The 17,495-nt window shown below is 41.2% G+C and overlaps 1 protein-coding gene and 1 long non-coding RNA gene across 3 annotated transcripts in view; one reads left to right on the top strand and one right to left on the bottom strand.

Moving 5' to 3' along the window:
* Positions 1-6,679, top strand: part of LOC137209255 (uncharacterized) — a 43,034-nt gene extending 36,355 nt beyond the window's left edge. The window contains exon 3 of the long non-coding RNA XR_010935964.1: positions 6,540-6,679. This is a non-coding gene — a long non-coding RNA (uncharacterized lncRNA). The remainder of the gene's footprint in view (positions 1-6,539) is intronic.
* Positions 1-14,304, bottom strand: part of PPA1 (inorganic pyrophosphatase 1) — a 37,088-nt gene extending 22,784 nt beyond the window's left edge. Inside the window, exons 1-3 of one of the 2 annotated variants that reach the window (XM_067710684.1) lie at positions 14,081-14,304; positions 11,397-11,455; positions 151-204 (exon numbers count right to left, since the gene is read on the bottom strand). In XM_067710684.1, the coding sequence (XP_067566785.1) occupies positions 151-204; positions 11,397-11,455; positions 14,081-14,144 (177 nt within the window). In that variant the 5' untranslated portion in view covers positions 14,145-14,304. The remainder of the gene's footprint in view (positions 1-150; positions 205-11,396; positions 11,456-14,080) is intronic. The other variant, XM_067710685.1, reaches the window with a different exon arrangement.
* Positions 14,305-17,495: the final 3,191 nt, after the last annotated feature.

Below are 17,495 nucleotides of genomic sequence, written 5' to 3'. Positions count from 1 at the left end.
AGACTGGCAGGCAATGGGAGATACAGCTGGAAAATAGATTGGGACTAGAAAGAGGACAACCTTGGACATTAGTTGTTTAACCCTTGAGCAAATCGGTGCAACTAGATCAAAACTAATATCCAACATCTGACTAGCAAAGGTGAAACATACCTCCATTTTTGCATTCGACCAGCGTGGTACTTCAACCACCATGTGGAACACATCCTGAAAAACACAGAGAAGGTGAGATGGTCACAGGAGTTCATTTATTCTATTACTTCAATGAGTATGCCCCAGTCCTTCCAAAGTTAAACTGTTCATTGTATCAAATCTTTGAAGTCATGGACTTTCAACAAAATGCATCAAAAAATAAGGCAGACTGATGGATGAAGAGATAAAGCAAATACAGCAAAATAATTGTAGAATCAAAGTAGTGGGTGTATGATTGTTCACTGTATTTTTCTTTAAAGTTTTTGTTTGTTTTAATAAACATAGTAAATTTTTCTTAATAAAATGTTGAGAGGGTGAGGTGGAAAGAATTTTCCTATAAAGAACGGAAACAGTTTTAAACATAGCAGAACTTGTATCTCTGAGGAGGGCCATCTTCAAAGCAACTATCTCCATAGGCTATGCATATCCTCCAGTGACAGTGCAATTACTCAAAATGTTTTTGGAACTTCTATTTCAGAGGTGGTTTATAAGACAAACCCCAAATCAGAAAATTTATTTGTCATACTTTAGTTTTAGCCTCAAACAAAATCAATCAGCTTGATTACCCACATTATTCTCCGAATTAGGCTGTTTTTAAAAATCAGGTACTCCTCAAAAACACAAGAAGTTTGATACTGAAGATAAAATATTATGTTCCAAAAATATTTTAATCAATGGCAGTTCTATTGTAATTAGTTTACAGCCTTAAATGGACTACTTGAAATTGGATGACATATTAAAAAATTCTCAGATGCTTAACTGCTTAAAAACCCAATTAATGAAAAATCACACGTTGTCATCTCCTTTGCACACCAGAGTCAAATACCAAGTTGAAATACATTTTGTAATTAAAACTGAGCTTTAAATAGTCAGAAAATTATTTTTGCCAAGGAATAAAACTAAGTTCAGTTTTTCAATTTAAAACCTCTACAAAGGGCACACATGAAGCCAACTCTGCCATTACTTTTATAAAATGCATATTTTAAACAGTTGATTTAAAATGAAAATCACTTAGTTACAAACTTGCTAGAATTACTTCTTTGCTACTTTGCATCAAGAAACAGGTACTGGGCTTCCCTGGTGGAGCAGTGGTTGAGAGTCCGCCTGCCGATGCAGGGGACATTGGTTCGTACCCCGGTCCGGGAAGATCCCACATGCCGCAAAGCGGCTGGGCCCACGAGCCATGGCCGCTGAGTCTGCGCATCCGGAGCCTGTGCTCCGCAACGGGAGAGGCCACAACAGTGAGAGGCCCGCGTACCGCAAAAAAACAAAAACAAAAACAAAAAAACAAACAAACAGGTACTGATAAGCTATTGAATACAAGGGAATAAGTCAAAGATTTCCAGACGATAATTAGCTTCTTGCTATTTTAGCCAAGCAGAAAGCTCCACAGATTTGCATTCAAGAGGCGAAAACTTCTGTCACTTACTGAGGGAGACTAAAGTATTCCATAGTTTCTGCTCCAAGCCTCCTGACGTCTGCCTACTCTATACAATATAAAAACCACAATGAATGGAGACATTGTTTAAATCCAGGACTGCATAAACTGCTCTATCCCTGTAAAGTCATAACTGGATGGTTTTAGAAAAAGTAACACATTGTTCATGGGTAGGAAACCTCAGTCCCAATCTTCGATTACATTTCATTCTACTCATTGTAAGCGAGACCTGTGTCTATCTAGCACCACCCCTACGCCTCAGGTGTTAAAATGAAAGATCTGCACGTCCAACACCAAGTCAAACTTAAAAGTGTACAGCAGTAATACCCTAAAGGTCCACAAGATAGAGCTGTTACTACATGAAAGATCACCTGAGAAGAGAAAACCAAAGAAACTGGCTAGTTTTTTAAAAGAAAATATTACCAAATGAATAAATTGCCTCAAGACAAAAAGTAGAAAATAAAGCTAAAATCACTGATTCAAAGTTTGGAAACTATACTGAACACTTTAATGGAATTAAATGATAAATACATAGAGATCCTCAAAAACCACATTACCTAATATTACAAACCTACATAATAGGAAAGCAGAAGAAAAGAAGAGAAAGAGAGAAGAAAGAGCCAACATTACAGGAAAGAAAACATCTTTCAGGAAAAGACTCTACTGCAAACAGAAGAACTCCGAAAGCCTGAGGGTTTGGTACTTTTTAGAAATTAGCTGGGCCAAAAATAGCAAGGAGTATCCTGCAAGGAGCCTCAGAGACAATTCATTCATTTTTGCCAACATATATTTATTGAGCACCACTGTTTTGTGCCAGATACTAGCAGTGAACAGAATTAAAGCGCTTTTAACTCCCTAAGAGTTGGATCGCCAAACCAGGTCATTTCAGCTTGCAGGCCTCAGGCTGTAGCCTGGGGTCCACAAATCTAGGCGAGGGACTAGTCTGTAAAATGAATGTTTAGCATATTTTCAAGTGTATGTAGATACCGTAGTGATTACTGGATCTTTTAAAAAATTAATTATTTTTGGCTGGTTGGGTCATCGTTGCTGCACGTGGGCGTTCTCTAGGTGTGGCGAGCCGAGGCTACTCTTCATTGTGGTGCGCGGCCTTCTCATGGCGGTGGCTTCTCTTGTTGCGGAGCACGGGCTCTAGAGCGCAGGCTCATTAGTTGTGGTGCATGAGCTTAGTTGCTCCGCAGCATGTGGGATCTTCCCGGACCAGGGCTTGAACCCGTGTCCCCTGCATTGGCAGGCAGATTCTTAACCCCTGTGCCACCGGGGAAGTCCCTGTATCTTTTTTTAAGGCAATGAATGTGTAGTAATTTTGTCACTACTTTCCCCATCAATCATTATCTAAACAGAGGGGTTTTTTTTTATTATTTTGATATTAAAAAGGGCAGACTTCTTATTCTTTAGAAGGAACTACTAGTAAAGAACAGTTTATTTCTCCTAGACACCATGGCTACAATTCAGGGTGTTGCCACTAGGTACAGAATGATACTTAGGATTTTCAGGGCAACTGACATGAGAATTTCAACCAATCACTCCATTGCTACTAGAAAAAAACACTTTTACTGTTAAAACATTATGCATTCTATTTGGAACTCTTGTGCACTGTTGGTAGGAATGTAAAATGGTATAGCCACTGTGGAAAACAGTATGATGGTTCCTCAAAAAATTAAAAATAGAATTACCATATGATCCAGCAACTCCACTTCTGGGTATATACCCCCCAAAATTGAAAGCAGGGTCTTGAAGAGATATCTGTACACCCATGTTCATGGAAACATTATTCAAAATAGCTAAAATGCAGAAGCAACCCAAGTGTCCATCAAAGGATGAATGGATAAGCAAAATGTGGTATGTACATATAATGGAATATTATTCAGCCTTAAAAAGGAAATTCTGACATGTAGTACAACATGGATGAACCTTGAGGACATTATGCTAGGTGAAATAAGCCAGTCACAAAAAGACAAATGACTATATGATTCCACTTACATGAGGGATCTAGAGAAGTCGAATTCATAGCGACAGAAAGCACAATGGTGGTTGCCAGGGGACTGGGGAATTAATGTTTAATGAGTATGGAATGTAAGTTTTCCAAGATGAAAGGAGCTCTGGAGATGAAGGGTGGTAATGGTTGCACAACAATATGAATGTACTTAATACCTCCAAACTGTATGCTTTAAAATAGTTAGAACGGTAGATTTTATGCTTTATGTATTTTACATTAAAAAACTGGAAAAAATTATGCATTCTAATATTTCCAATGTTTATGGCATTTAAAAGAATGAGACAAGATTTTAGGAAGTTTAGTACTACCTAGTTAAAAATTCATGCCTTCTTTCTCTAATCCTAACTGGTTTAAACTATTACTTAGCTCAATCCTGGATTTAGTTTCTTATTATTCCCATTGTTAGGACTTCTCAGAACTGTTCTCCACTTCTGCTATGCTCTGGATTCTCAATCCCTGCTCTGGCACCAAGCTTTCAGCTCCGTTTACAGTTCCAGAGAAAGGAAGGAAGACGTTGGTACCCCTAGTAGGATGATGCTGACAAGGCTGTAGGAGGCAGGGGAAAGGCAAAGCATAGCTCTAAGCTCTGACTTCCAAAGCCAGAGACATAGCAATCAGTCTGACTTCCCAGATTTACAGTCATTTCAACAGGAAGACAAGAATGTTAATGTTATAGATGTCCAGATTCTAAGGAGATTAGAAACTTAAGTCTAAATCATGGCATTCCACTAATCAAAAAGATTTAAAATAAAATTGTTTTACAGATAGAAGAAATATAACCTATATATTGATCGGGTTTTTAATTTCATTGATGAAACAGGAGTATCACAGTAGTACAGTGATCAGAGGTCTCATCTCCAAACTGGTTAGTTTTCTTGTGGATCAAGTCAGTAGTCTGACAAGTCATTTACTAATGAATAGGCTATGGCTACTTGGTAGGCTATTATGTCTAATATCATTAAGCACGTATACAGGGAACATACTCTTAATTACATCCCATCTCTGAATCTTAGTAGTAAAGTTAAATGTGTCTTTATTGGGAGACTTACGAACACCTCATGACTTATGATCTTTTCCCAACACTGGATCTGAAGCCTAGTGAACATGACTTACTGTATTGCAAAACTGCATAAGTGACTTAAATTAGCATTTAAGTTGACTCTTCATGTGTTTCTCTAGATAACTTCAGGAACCAAGTACAATAAATACCAGACTTACGAAGAAATACAAAATCATCCTGATTTCACCATCCTTTCTTTTATTTTTCCATTTTGCAATAAAATTTGGAGAAAAACAATGGTGGTAGAGAGGATTTTCTTCTAAATTTATCTAGAGATTAGATATAAAGCAAGAGGCTAATAGAAAACAAGGGCAGTTTGCCTTTTTTTTTTTTTTATCTCTAGAGTATTTTTGGAGAATAAAATTCCTATCAGAAGAGCTCATGTAGTTAGTAAGGAAATGTTCTACTCCCATAAAGGTGCTTCTGTAAAGGTTTAACAGATTTCATCATTTCCAAGAGTATTTTTATCCTATTAAGTGCTCACCAAGTAACACTTGGTTTTAAGTTTTGGCTTCAAAGCCAGTTCTGTGATTACAGGATATATTCTAAGTTGTTAAAAGTAAATGGGTTCCTCTTATGCAGTATCAATGGGATTGTAAATTGTGCACCATTATGGAAAACAGCATGGCAGTTCCTCAAAACACAAAATAAGAACTACCATATGATCCAGCAATCTCACTTCTGGGTATTTATCCAAAAGAAATTAAATCAGAATCTCTAAGAAATATCTGTACTGCCATGTTCACTGCAGCATTATTCACAATAGCCAAGATACAGAAACAACCTAAGTGTCTATCAATGGATGAGTGGATAAAGAAGACGTGATACATACACACACACACACACACACACACGCACACACACACTGGAATATTCAGCCTTTTTTAAAAAAAAAAAGGAAACCGTGCCATTGTGACAACACGGATGAATGTGGAAGATATTATGCTAAGTGAAATAAGTCAGACAGAGAAAGACAAATACTACATAAACTTACTTGTATGTGGAATCTAAAACAGTTGAACTTATAGAAAGAGAAAGTAGGAAAATGGTTGCCAAAGGCTGGACGGGTGGGAGATATGAGGGGATGTTGATCAAAGGTACAAACTTTCAGTTATAAGTGATAAGTTCTGGAAACCTAATGTATAGTATGGCTCTATGGAAGTTGCTAAGAGAGTAGATCTTAAGTGTTCTCACCGTACACACAACCAAAATAAATAGGTGAGGTGATAGAGGTTAACTAACGTGATTAGTGGGGTCATTTCACAATGTATACATATATCAAAACATCACACTGAACACCTTAAATACAATGACTATTTGTCAATCATACCTTAATAAAGCTGAAAAATAAATTTTTAAAAAAATTTTAAGGAAAAAATAAATGGGCTCCTGACTTCTTTCAGTGACAAGTGACAAATGTCTATTGGAGAAGCTGACACAGAAGAAATATGATGACCGAAGTTCACACTGTGTGCTTCTTATTCATTTAGAATTATAACTTCACAAAGGAAAACATGATTTATACCAACCCCCCAAAAAATTGCTCAACAAATTGTTGAGCAGGCGAGATAGTTAAAAAACAAACAGCTTTCAGTAATGCTCATTTGTTTCCAATCACACAGATGTTCTACTCATAGCAGTTTCAACAAACTATTGTATTTGGTAATGCATACTGCCATACGCCACATACACAGAAAGTAATACAACTTAATTGACACGTCATAACTAAGAATAAGCTCCTATTTTTCCCCTCAGATGAGCTTTAAGATGACTCAACTTTGAAAACAGATATTCTAACTATAATCTGTTTACTTTCTTATCTTTATAAAATCAAGCAAGAGTCTGCATTTCCAGCTGTCAACATCTTCTATGATCTGCAATGACTAAGAATTTTCACCATAGAACCTTTTCCAAGAAAAATGCACATTTACACCAAATTGCAATTTCAGACAGAACTCAGAACCTCAGAAACCCATCGATGAGTATTCCAGGGTCTCAGGGTCACCAAGAATTCCTGGACTAGAAGACTTTATAGCTTTCCCGAATGAAGGAAGTTCTTACTCATTTCCCTTGAATTCTCAGCATAAAAAAAAAAAAATTAAGCAAGCCTTTTATTCTGCTTTTTTTCTTTGTAAATATCAAAGAGATAGTTACTGTAGAAAATTTGGAAAATACCAAAAAGCACAAAGTAAAATCCACCACCCTTTATCACTCGAGGCAGTGTGGCTCAGTGGCTAACACCACAGGTTCTGAACAAGAATGCCTGGGTCTGAATCCTGCCACTACCGCTTATGAATTCTAGTTGGTAATCCTGGACAATTAAGTTACTGAAAGAACCCAGCTCACAGATTGAAATGATGGCTAAAGGAGAAAATCCACATAAGGGCTTTAGCATAGTGCTAAATGTAATCTAAAACACCCACTAAGACCAATAGTGCTCAGAGGTAAAGCAACTTGCTCAATATGGCAAAGCCAGTTAGTGGTAAAACCAGGACTAAAACCAAGGTTTCTTACTTCCATTTCAGTGATCTTTACTCTATACAGTAGAGCTCCGAAAGGCTTCAGACATAACCAGTCATTGTGGTTAACATCATCATCCTATTGTGGGGTTTTGGGGGGGTTTTTTGGTTTTTGTATATTGAGACTTTATAAGCCAGGCATTGTGACTGCACATTACATGCATATTTAATCAACACAACTTTTTTTTGTAGTCAAAGCTATCCAAAAAACTTTTGTCCTTTTACTTTTTGTGTGTGTGTGTGTGTGTGTGTGTGTGTGTGTGTGTGTGGTACGCGGGCCTCTCACCGCTGCGGTCCCTCCCGCTGCGGAGCACAGGCTCCGGACGCGCAGGCCCAGCGGCCACGGCCCACGGGCCCAGCCGCTCCGCGGCACGCGGGATCCCCCCCGGACCGGGGCACGAACCCGTGTCCCCTGCATCGGCAGGTGGACTCCCAACCACTGTGCCACCAGGGAAGCCCTTTTTACTTTTTTTTTGATTGAAGTATAATTGACTTAAAATATTATACAAGTTTCAGCTGTACCACATGGTGATTTGATATTTCTATACATTACAGAATCATCACTACAGTAAGTCGTTACCATGTCACCATACAAAGTTACTACAATATTGACTATACTCCCCACGCTGTACACTACATCCCCATGACTTATTTTATAACTGGAAGATTTACCTCTTAATCTCCCACACCTATTTCCCTCAGCCCCGCCTCTGGCAACAACCAGTTTGTTCTCTTTACGTATGTCTGTTTCTGTTTTGTTAAGTTTGTTTTACAACTTTATCTTTTGACAAAATTGTTAAACCACAGACATTATGGTTAGAATATCTGTTTTCAAAATTTAGTCACCTTAAAGCTCATCTGAAGGGAAAAAATAGGAGTTTATTCTTAGTTATGACATGCCAATTAAGTCTGTTATCAGTTTTCATCTATGCTGCCAGTTCTAACTTCGGTTTGGAAAACATAAAACAAAACCCCAACCATTCTATATACATATAAAGTTGGAGAAGACCAACAGTATTTAAATGATTAATTTGGTGACATTTTTTTAAGTTCCATTTATAGAACTATCTACAAAAAGAAATAGAAAATTCAAAACAAAGCAAACCCTGTAGGGAAGTGAGTACTGCTGACCCTTGAACAACACAGGTATGAACTGTGTGGGTCCACTTATATGTGGATTTTTTTCAATAGTAAATACTACAGAACTACACAATCTGTCGGTTGAATCTCCAGATACGGAGGAATCTCAGATACAGGAGGCCAACTATAAATTATATGCTAGTCAGGGTCCCTACCCCCGGCATTGTTCAAGGTTCAACTATAATTTTAAAAGCATCCACTTGGGTGGCCTATCTCCTCTAAAAGTTTCAGGTACAGTAAGATAGTATCTTTAAAAATTTAAGAATGATACACAACTGCCAAAGATATCCTATTCAGTTTCTGAAGCACCCACCTATTTGACTAGTAGCTTGACTTTTTTTTAGAGGAGAAAAGTTCCATATTTATATATTCTCCCAACAGTCAGCTGAAAAACATTATAGAAGCCTATATTGTTAGGACTAGTATTTAACATGGAAGTTTAAGATATAGAATAGAAAATACCAAACTTCTAAAATGAGAACGTCAAGTCATGATACTTGAGTACTCTAAGATTTAGATAAAGCTTTTAATCTACCCAGTGTTTCACACTGTTTATGCTGATTATGTTCTGGATTGTTAAATTTTCTGTTATCTCAGAAGTTTTATGTCAGAAGACACTTTGAGCTACAGGTGTTTTTATATTTGATTCCAAAATAGACCCAAAGCAAAGAACAGCCCTACAATATATACACATCCAGTGAGTCCTTGCCTTTGCCTTCTTTTACCCAGTGGATTTGGAAATAACCCAAGTAGGGTATCTGAGTCACAAGGATTTCCAGAACTGGCTGGCTGGATTACCTAATGACACATATACTAAATCAAATGCTGTCCACGTTGAAAGGTCCTGCTGTGGAGTAGAATATAAGCCTTTGGGCATTTTTTCCTTATAGAGCTGAGCTGTGTTAAAGGCACATTCCCTCATTATCACCCCTCAAATGACTGACCATATTAGGGATAAAGTCGATGGCTACCCACACAAAAATGTATTTACATAAACTTAATCACACTGAAAAATTTTTTTTTCAAAAACCATACTCTTCTGTAACCAACGGAATTAATCAGATCTTTTGTTTAGGCTAGAATCCAAAATAGGTTATGTGTACCACACCCTTATTTGTGCTTTGTATAAACTAAACTTCCTTAAAAACAAAACAGAAAGAACTCTTTCCTGCCTCTGAGGCAGGAATCTGAAGTGCTGAAGTTCACTGAGGTCTGGACCACTGGTGAAATCCAGAGTCTTTGCAAGAGCTTGTACTTTTCAGCCAGCCCAATGTGGTACAAAAGGCAGATTCTTCATTTGAGTAATCCCAGATTACAGATACAACCAGTCCTGTAAAAAACTTCAAGGAGTTGCAGAGTAACCTGAGTGAAGATGTTTTACATGACACCAAAATGTAGTCTCAGCTTCCTATTTGGGGGTAACTTGCAGCAGCAACAAGATTAGGCACCATAACTGCTATGATTCTTCTGGTCCTTGGCTAGAATATTGTCCAATAACTTAAGGCTATGGTCTGAATGTTTGTGTCCCTCCAAAACTCATATGTTGGAATCCTAACCCTCAAAGGTGATGTATAGTAGGTGGGACTTTTAGGAAATGCTTAAGACATGAGGGTGGAACCCTCATAAATGGGATGAGTGCCTTATAAAAGAGGCTCCAGGGAGATCGCTAGCCCCTTCCGCCACATAAGGAAACAGCTAGAAGTCTGCGACCAGAAGAGGGTCCTTACCCAACCATGCTGGCACCCTGATCTCAGAGTTCCAGCCTCCAGAACTGTAAGCAGTACATTTCTGCTGTTTATAAGCTACCCAGTCTATAGTATTTTGTTATAGCAGCCCAAACAGGCAAGACACTTACGAACGCAAAGAAACCCAGCTACAGGTCAAGAAAATGTTTCCTTTCCCTAGTACATCTGTATGCCAAGGTACCATCAGTAAACTTAGGGTCATCATTTTATACCTCTTCATTATTCAAAATGGTCTGAGATGTTACTGCAAAGTACTTTGATATACATACTAATTATACAACAGCTAATTTAAACCAACCAAATGATGCCAATTCAAGAGGAAGGAAGGATTCTGCAGTTCTTGTCAACTCCCAGGGAATCAGATGTAACAAATTAAAAGTTTCTGAATAAATACAGCTTTGAGAATCCCACAGGAGAACACATGCCAATTAGAGGTCTCTCCTGTAACTGTGGGACATAACTGCCCTTGAGCTGTTTGCTCCACTGTCTCCAGCTAGAGCCCAGCTCAGGCAGGCTGCTCAGAAGCAACACTCAGGTTAGATTTTCTGCCAGTGTCCAAGTGTCAGTGCAGAACTGTAGCAATCTTCCTGGTAGAAGTATATGAATTTATCTAATTATGATAGTCAAGCACAGAAAAAAAGTAAGACAGCACACACAAGGATAAAATTTCATCTTTATTATTCTAGACATGCACTGGAATGTGATATTCACATGTATTATGTATTGACATCTAGCTAAGGAAGATCAATAACCTATGAAGCTTTTACGACTCAAAAAGATTTGCACTCAGTGTGGATCCTTCTTGGTTGAATGAAAAAAAAATTTTAAGGTATGAAAAAGAATCAGACATTTGTCCTTGTGTCAGTTCCTAAATACAGCACAAACTTCTCTTATTGGGAGGGAGTCTAAAACAAGCAATGGCTTTTTAAAAAAATAGCTATTTAAATTTGCACAAACAATGCATGCTCTTTGTAAAAAAAAATAGGAAATGTAAAAAGGCAAAAATGAAAATAAAAACAAAAAGAGTTACCAGCAATTCTGGTGATTTTTTTTTTAACCAAGGCAGCTTTAAAACATTTGTTTCTGTTCCTCTACTCCTTCTCCAAATTATAGTTGCTTCTTCTAACCAAATAATCTAGATTTAAGACTGTCTCCTTATTTAGTCAATGCACCTTTAACTCACAGCACAATGAGGCATTTTAAGCACTTGTTAAGACATATAAGAAAATCCGTACGTGGAACTAACTGATCTGAGCAATGAGACTACGGTCAGAGAAGGATGTCTTACCTTATCTGCATAAATTGGAATATCATGAAATGGAGATATATATTGTCCTCTTTCATTTTCTGCAAAATTAATTAGAAAAAGTTATTGCTTTTATTGGTTAATTATATTTCCAGATGCATGAAGTACACATTTTTTAAGACTTTTTTTTAAAGAGAATTTTTAGGCTTACAATAAAATTGAGAAGGTACCAAGATTTCCCACATACCCTCTCTCTTCCCATTATCAACACCACTCACCAGATTTTATTCCCACCCCAGAAAAACTGGCTATATACTTCACCTTCCTGACTGCTCCAAGATCAGGTTAGGTTTTCATCCTACATGTTCCTTAGGGGTCTAAAAGGTACTAACCTCTATGGTGAGGGTGGGGACTGCCTTACAAGCCTTTGTATCACAGAGCCTAGCAGTGCCTGGTATACAAAAGGCAATCAAATTGTTTGATTTTATACCAGTTAACAGTTAACAGAGCTAATGAAATACTTGGGCTCTGGGAGAAGGCAGGGGACCAATTTGCCAAATTATAAACAATGTTGCTTTAAATGGTGTTCCAGGGAGACAGAGCCATCTTAGATTAGGATTTTTCTTAAGGATAATCTAGCCGTAACAGCACTTTCACAGGTAATTTCTGTATTCTAGAGACCTAACTACCATATCCAAAAAGTAATTTTAAAACTTCCTTACTATTCTTTAGAAAACCTTAAGGGTCAGTCCACATTGCATCCCTTCACGATTAAAAATCAAAGTGGAGGGCTTCCCTGGTGGCGCAGTGGTTGAGAGTCCGCCTGCCGATGCAGGGGACACGGGTTCGTGCCCCGGTCCGGGAAGATCCCACATGCCGCGGAGCGGCTGGGCCCGTGAGCCATGGCCGCTGAGCCTGCGCGTCCGGAGTCTGTGCTCCGCAACGGGAGAGGCCACGACAGTGAGAGGCCCGCATACCGCAAAAAAATAAAAAATATAAAAAATCAAAGTGGAGGGAATTCCCTGGCAGTCCAGTGGTTAGGACTCTGTGCTCTCACTGTGAAGGGGCCGGGTTCGATTCCTGGTTGGGGAACTAAGATCCTGCACGCCACATGGCGTGGCCAAAAAAAAACAAAAGGACAAAAAAACTCAAAGTGGAATAGGCAAAATTGATCTGTGACCATCCCCAATGGCATACTGGTCCCTTCAGTGTCAATAGTGACTTGCGATCCAACCCACCATCAGTTTTAAAGAGACTGGCAAATGTAACATTATAGAGGTAAAAATCTTCTCCTATTAAGGAAGGATATTAAGAAATCTATGATTTTTTAAATTAAAATTATATAGTACTCACTACCAATACATGATCTAAGTAAAAACTGTATTTGTGTTGCAAATATAGCTTGAAAACAATTACCCTAATCATCCCCCCCACCTACAAACTAGAGGGTCACCTCTCTAAATCCCTCCTGCAGAGAAATTCTGGAGCCAACACCAACTCCAGAAAAACAGTTCAGGGAACTATTTGTCAAAAGTTCCTGCACTGCCCTTGTTGCTGAATTCTGAAATTAAATAAAATGGGTGGAAGAGGTCCCACACGTCACTGGATTTTACATGGCAATCTAAACTTTAGTTGTGTAACTTTATAGTTCACTTTCCTTTTCCTCTCACACCAGGCTATTTTTTGCTAGGAGCTTTGTTCTTTCAGTATTACCATTCATCCCCTCCTCCTCTCTCTTTACTGCCCTTCATACACCGGAACTCAGAGAATTCAAGGCACCTGCCTATTTCCTTGGGAACAAAATTGTAAAGAAGTTAAAATAGAAACGCCTCCGTTATCTCTAATAATCTTTTGGGGGCGGGGGGGGCGGGGAGGTGGGGAGGTGGTAAGAGGATAAAGATAAACCCGAGGTAGCTTTCCCCCACCTACAAGGCTAAAGGTGGTGCACCAAGGAAAGCAGCGCCTGCGGCCTCCTCGGCTCTAAACGCAGACTTAGGGGAGGTACCCCTTAGACGCGATCCGCTGCACAGGGGCCAAAATTTGGCACTTTCTTACTCATGCTTCCCAGATTGACGTCACCTGTTTGGAGGGGAACAGATTTCTGTCTCACAAGGCGTTTTCCCAGCATCAGTGCTACTGGAAAGCACGCGTCAGGGAGGCAGGAGCGCTACTGGGGCCCCAGAGGGATGGGTCCAGTCCTCCACTGATCGCTCCAGATCTGGGCCTCAGCTTCCCCGTCTGTCGGACGAGGGCCTGTACTTGACCCCGCTACGTGCCCACAATCTGAGCTACAGTGGAGGAATTAAGGTCTTAGGGAGTCACCACCATCACCTCCTCCCCCTCGCCACGCCGTTCCTCCAAACTGAATAATCCTCTTACGGGGATTAGTTTACCCCCAGACACCTTTTCTAGGGTGACTCAGTGGTTTCCTTTTCCCATCAGACACTGCCCGAGCCGGACACCTGCAAAACTAGCCTGGCCCAGGTTCAGGTCCAATCGAGCATGTGAAAGAGGAACGCCGACCCACGCCGCCCTGGCCGCGAGCGGGACGTGTGAAATGAGAGGGCCAGGCCCGCCCAGGCCCCCGGGACCGGCCCGAGGAGCCCGGCCGGCGCCCGGGACAAGGTGCCGAGCGCGGGCCGCAGCCGCCAGGGCGGGAGGGGAGGCGAGGCCCAGGAATGAATGGGCGGGCGGGCAGGGAGGGGCCGCGGGCCTCCGACACTCACTGAGGAAGACTCGGTACTCGAGGGTGAAGGGCGCGGCGCGCTCCTCGCTGCTGAAGCCGCTCATGATGCCGGAGACCAGCCGCCGCTGCCGCCGCTGCTACAAAGCCTCTAGCCAGCACGCGACGCCGACTGACAAGGAGTAAGCTCTGCGCCTGCGCACTGCCGTGACTGGACCGGCTAGCAGGGCGGGGAGCAGCCTTTAACGCTGCTGGCGCTCTCGAGCCCACGCCGCGCGCAGGCGCACTCCGTAGGGCCCGCGAGTCCCAGCGCCCCAGCCCCGCCCCCTCGGGCCGCGCCTCCGCGGACCTCCCCTCAGCTCCCAGGCTGGGCCACGTGGCTGGCGGCAGGCTCTGGCTGAGTGATCCCTCTGGGCTGGCGGGCTTTGGGGCACTGACGGAGGTTGTTAACACGTTCTCAGATTCGACCGGCTAAGAATTGACCGTCGACCTTTCGCCTCTCACGCACACTGGAAATTCACCTTTGACTCACACACCCTTCTCCGCAGAGTAATTCCTTATCTCAAAAGACGTTTAGGAGTCAGCTGCTTTACCTGGCAATCCCTGCCAAGCAGTCTTAAAGGTGAGCAGTTTTCTGATCCTTTTAAGCAAAGTTAAGACATATTACTGACACGTGTAATGGCTACCAGCTGGGTAGCAGCTCCATCACTTTCTAGTGTATGACATGGAGCAAACTGCTGTTAACCTCTGTGGCTCAGTTTCTCACCTGGGAAATGGAGATGTTAATAGTAACGATTTCAGGGGTTGCTGGGATGATGAACTGAGTTGATACACGTCAAGAGCTGGAGGAAGAGCCTGGCTTGTTGTAAGCGCTCGGGAAGTCTAAATTGTTATTCCCACTCTCCCCAGTGGAGGATTCAGTCTGCTCCCCCGGCTTGCCCAACCCTCCCCACGTCCCCTAGGACTTCAGATGGAAGCAGTGGGATAGTCCAGGCGTGAGCTCAGAGTCCCCTGAGGACATTTCCTCAGGTGCAAGCTCCTTGAAACTTGTTTTTATACCACTGTTTCATGGTGTCAGGCCAGACCCCAAAAGCTGAAGTCAGTTGAGGTTGTGGGCAGATATTTGCATCACTTGCTTCCCCAGTTGTATGTGGGTTTTTTTTTTTTTTTTACTGTATATTTCAGAATCCTCAAATTAGGCAATTATTATTCACCAATTTGATTACAAAATTATTTCGAAGAATGTCTAGTTTCATTTAAAATTTTTGATGGGCTGGTCTTCTTTAAATGATCTTGATTTTCTAGAGCATTAAAGATAATGTGCCTCTATGACATTTTGACTTAAACTCTTTTTTTTTTTCAAATCAATATCTATTATATAAATGAGGTGCTTCCTGTAGTAAATGAAAACATAGTAAGATAATTTTCTAGTTAGTGTTCCTCCCTTATCTCCAGCCAGACTCCCATTAATCTTCAGAAGGTCATGACTCACTGACCTTTTGAACACTACACCACACATCTTTACTGTAGTTAGAACACAAGGGCAGGAAAACAAAATAGTAGAGCAGTAGTTTAGTCAGTAATGCAACGCATTACTGAAAGCTAAGGGAATCTCTGCAGAGTGAACACTAAGTAGGCTCATGTTCAGAGAGTTTCTTAAAAGGATGCTCTTCCGACTGAACTGTGCCGTCAATTTTCTACCTTTGAGCAGATGGAGCTAGTTTTCTGGGAAAACCCCAGAATCTCATCTGTGATGACTTGTGAACAGACAGAAATGATGCAATAGTGTGCCACACGCACTTTCCCTTTTGCTTCCTGCCAGGTCAGAGCAAGCAAATAAAGTCTTGCTGACCTCTGGACTTGCATGCTAGCTCTTGTATTGAATGTATTCAGAGAGCCAATCAGTACCAACTCCAGTAAAAAGCCAAGCCCTGCCTTAGCTGGGGCAGAAGTCAGTGCTTTGTAACTTTCCCTTGCAGGCAAGGTTGGTGAACCCCACAGGCCCTTTTGACCTTGTTCTCTTTCTCATGTCTCCCTGGGGCCTAGCACAGTACCTGGCCTAGAGTAGGTGTTTAATGACTCTGCTGGACCAACAGATAGAGGAATTAATGAAAAAGAGGGCAAAAATACCTTCTTAAGTATAACAGTTTGACAAAGGATGAACCCAACTGTTCTCAAATGTTGTCTTTCTTGCTCTGTGACCAAACCAGTGGCCCTTTTCAGTCCACATCCTTTTTGCTGTGGTTGACCCTGTTAGGCACTTCCAATTTCCTGATGCACTCTCTCTTCCTTGGCTTGTGACTACATGTCCTTCTGACATCCCTCCTACTTCTCTGGCCACTTATTTCTCATTTTCCCCTTTAGCCTTCTCTGCATCCCTTCATCTTTTTTTTTTTCTTCTTTTTTCTGGCCGCACCGCACTAGTATGTGGGATCTTAGTTCCCCGACCAGGGATCAAACCCACGCCCCCTGCAGTGGAAGCTTGGAGTCCTAACCACTGGACCGCCAAGGAAGTCCCATTCATCCCTTCATCTTGATCATCACTGTCTTTCTAACATCTCATGTTCTCTCTCTCTAGAGATACCCTCTCCCTAGGTTACCTTATGTATATATTTGGTGTCAACTACCACCTCTAGGTCCTATAACAGGAAAACTTTCAAATGTGTAACTGTGTTTTATTTAACACTTGTGACTATTGTCTGTGCTAGGTGGTAGGGATGTAGTGCTTTGAAAGACATGGTTTGGGCCCTCACAGAACTTATAGTTTGAAGGGAAGACAATCTTCAGCAAATACGTCCAAAAAGTTTGGATAAGTAGAGGGAGTTCCCTGGTGGCCTAGTGGTTGGGATTCCAGGCTTTCACTGCCACAGCCCGGGTTCAATCCCTGGTCGAGGAACTGAGATCCCACAAGCTGTGGGGAGCTGCCCAAAAAATGGTTTGTATAAGTAGAGTGATAAAGGAAGTACAAGGCATTGCCTTGTGGGAGCAGAGAACCTCTCCAAGGAAGTGACCCTTAATCTGTGACCTGAAAGATGACAAGGAGTTAATAAAGCAAAAGGGACAAGGTAGAAGCCAGAAAGAGACTATGAAGAGATGTGGTCAGAGTTAAATGGTGGAGGCATGACATGGGGGTTGAACTTTTTCCAAAAGAGAAATGCAAAACCTAGAAGGGGTTTTTAGCAGGAAAGTGACATGTCAGAATTGCTTTTAAAAGTGGCTCTGTTAGCAGCTTGAAGCCTGGATTGAATTTTAGCAAGAACAGAGGCAGGGAGAACAATGAGAAGGCTGCTGCAGTGGCCCAGGTAAAAGATGATGGTGGTGCCCTGGACTTGGGTGGCAAAAGAGGTGAGTGATTACAGAGCTATGTTCAAGGTAGAATCAATGGAATTGATCATTGGTTGGACAGAGTGGAAGATGAGGAAGATGGATTTGAGGATGATTTCTAGGTTTCTGGCTAC

This window comes from Pseudorca crassidens, chromosome 16 (assembly GCF_039906515.1).
Source record: "Pseudorca crassidens isolate mPseCra1 chromosome 16, mPseCra1.hap1, whole genome shotgun sequence".
NCBI classification, from domain to species: domain Eukaryota; kingdom Metazoa; phylum Chordata; class Mammalia; order Artiodactyla; family Delphinidae; genus Pseudorca; species Pseudorca crassidens.
This window is presented reverse-complemented; position numbering and strand designations above follow the sequence as displayed.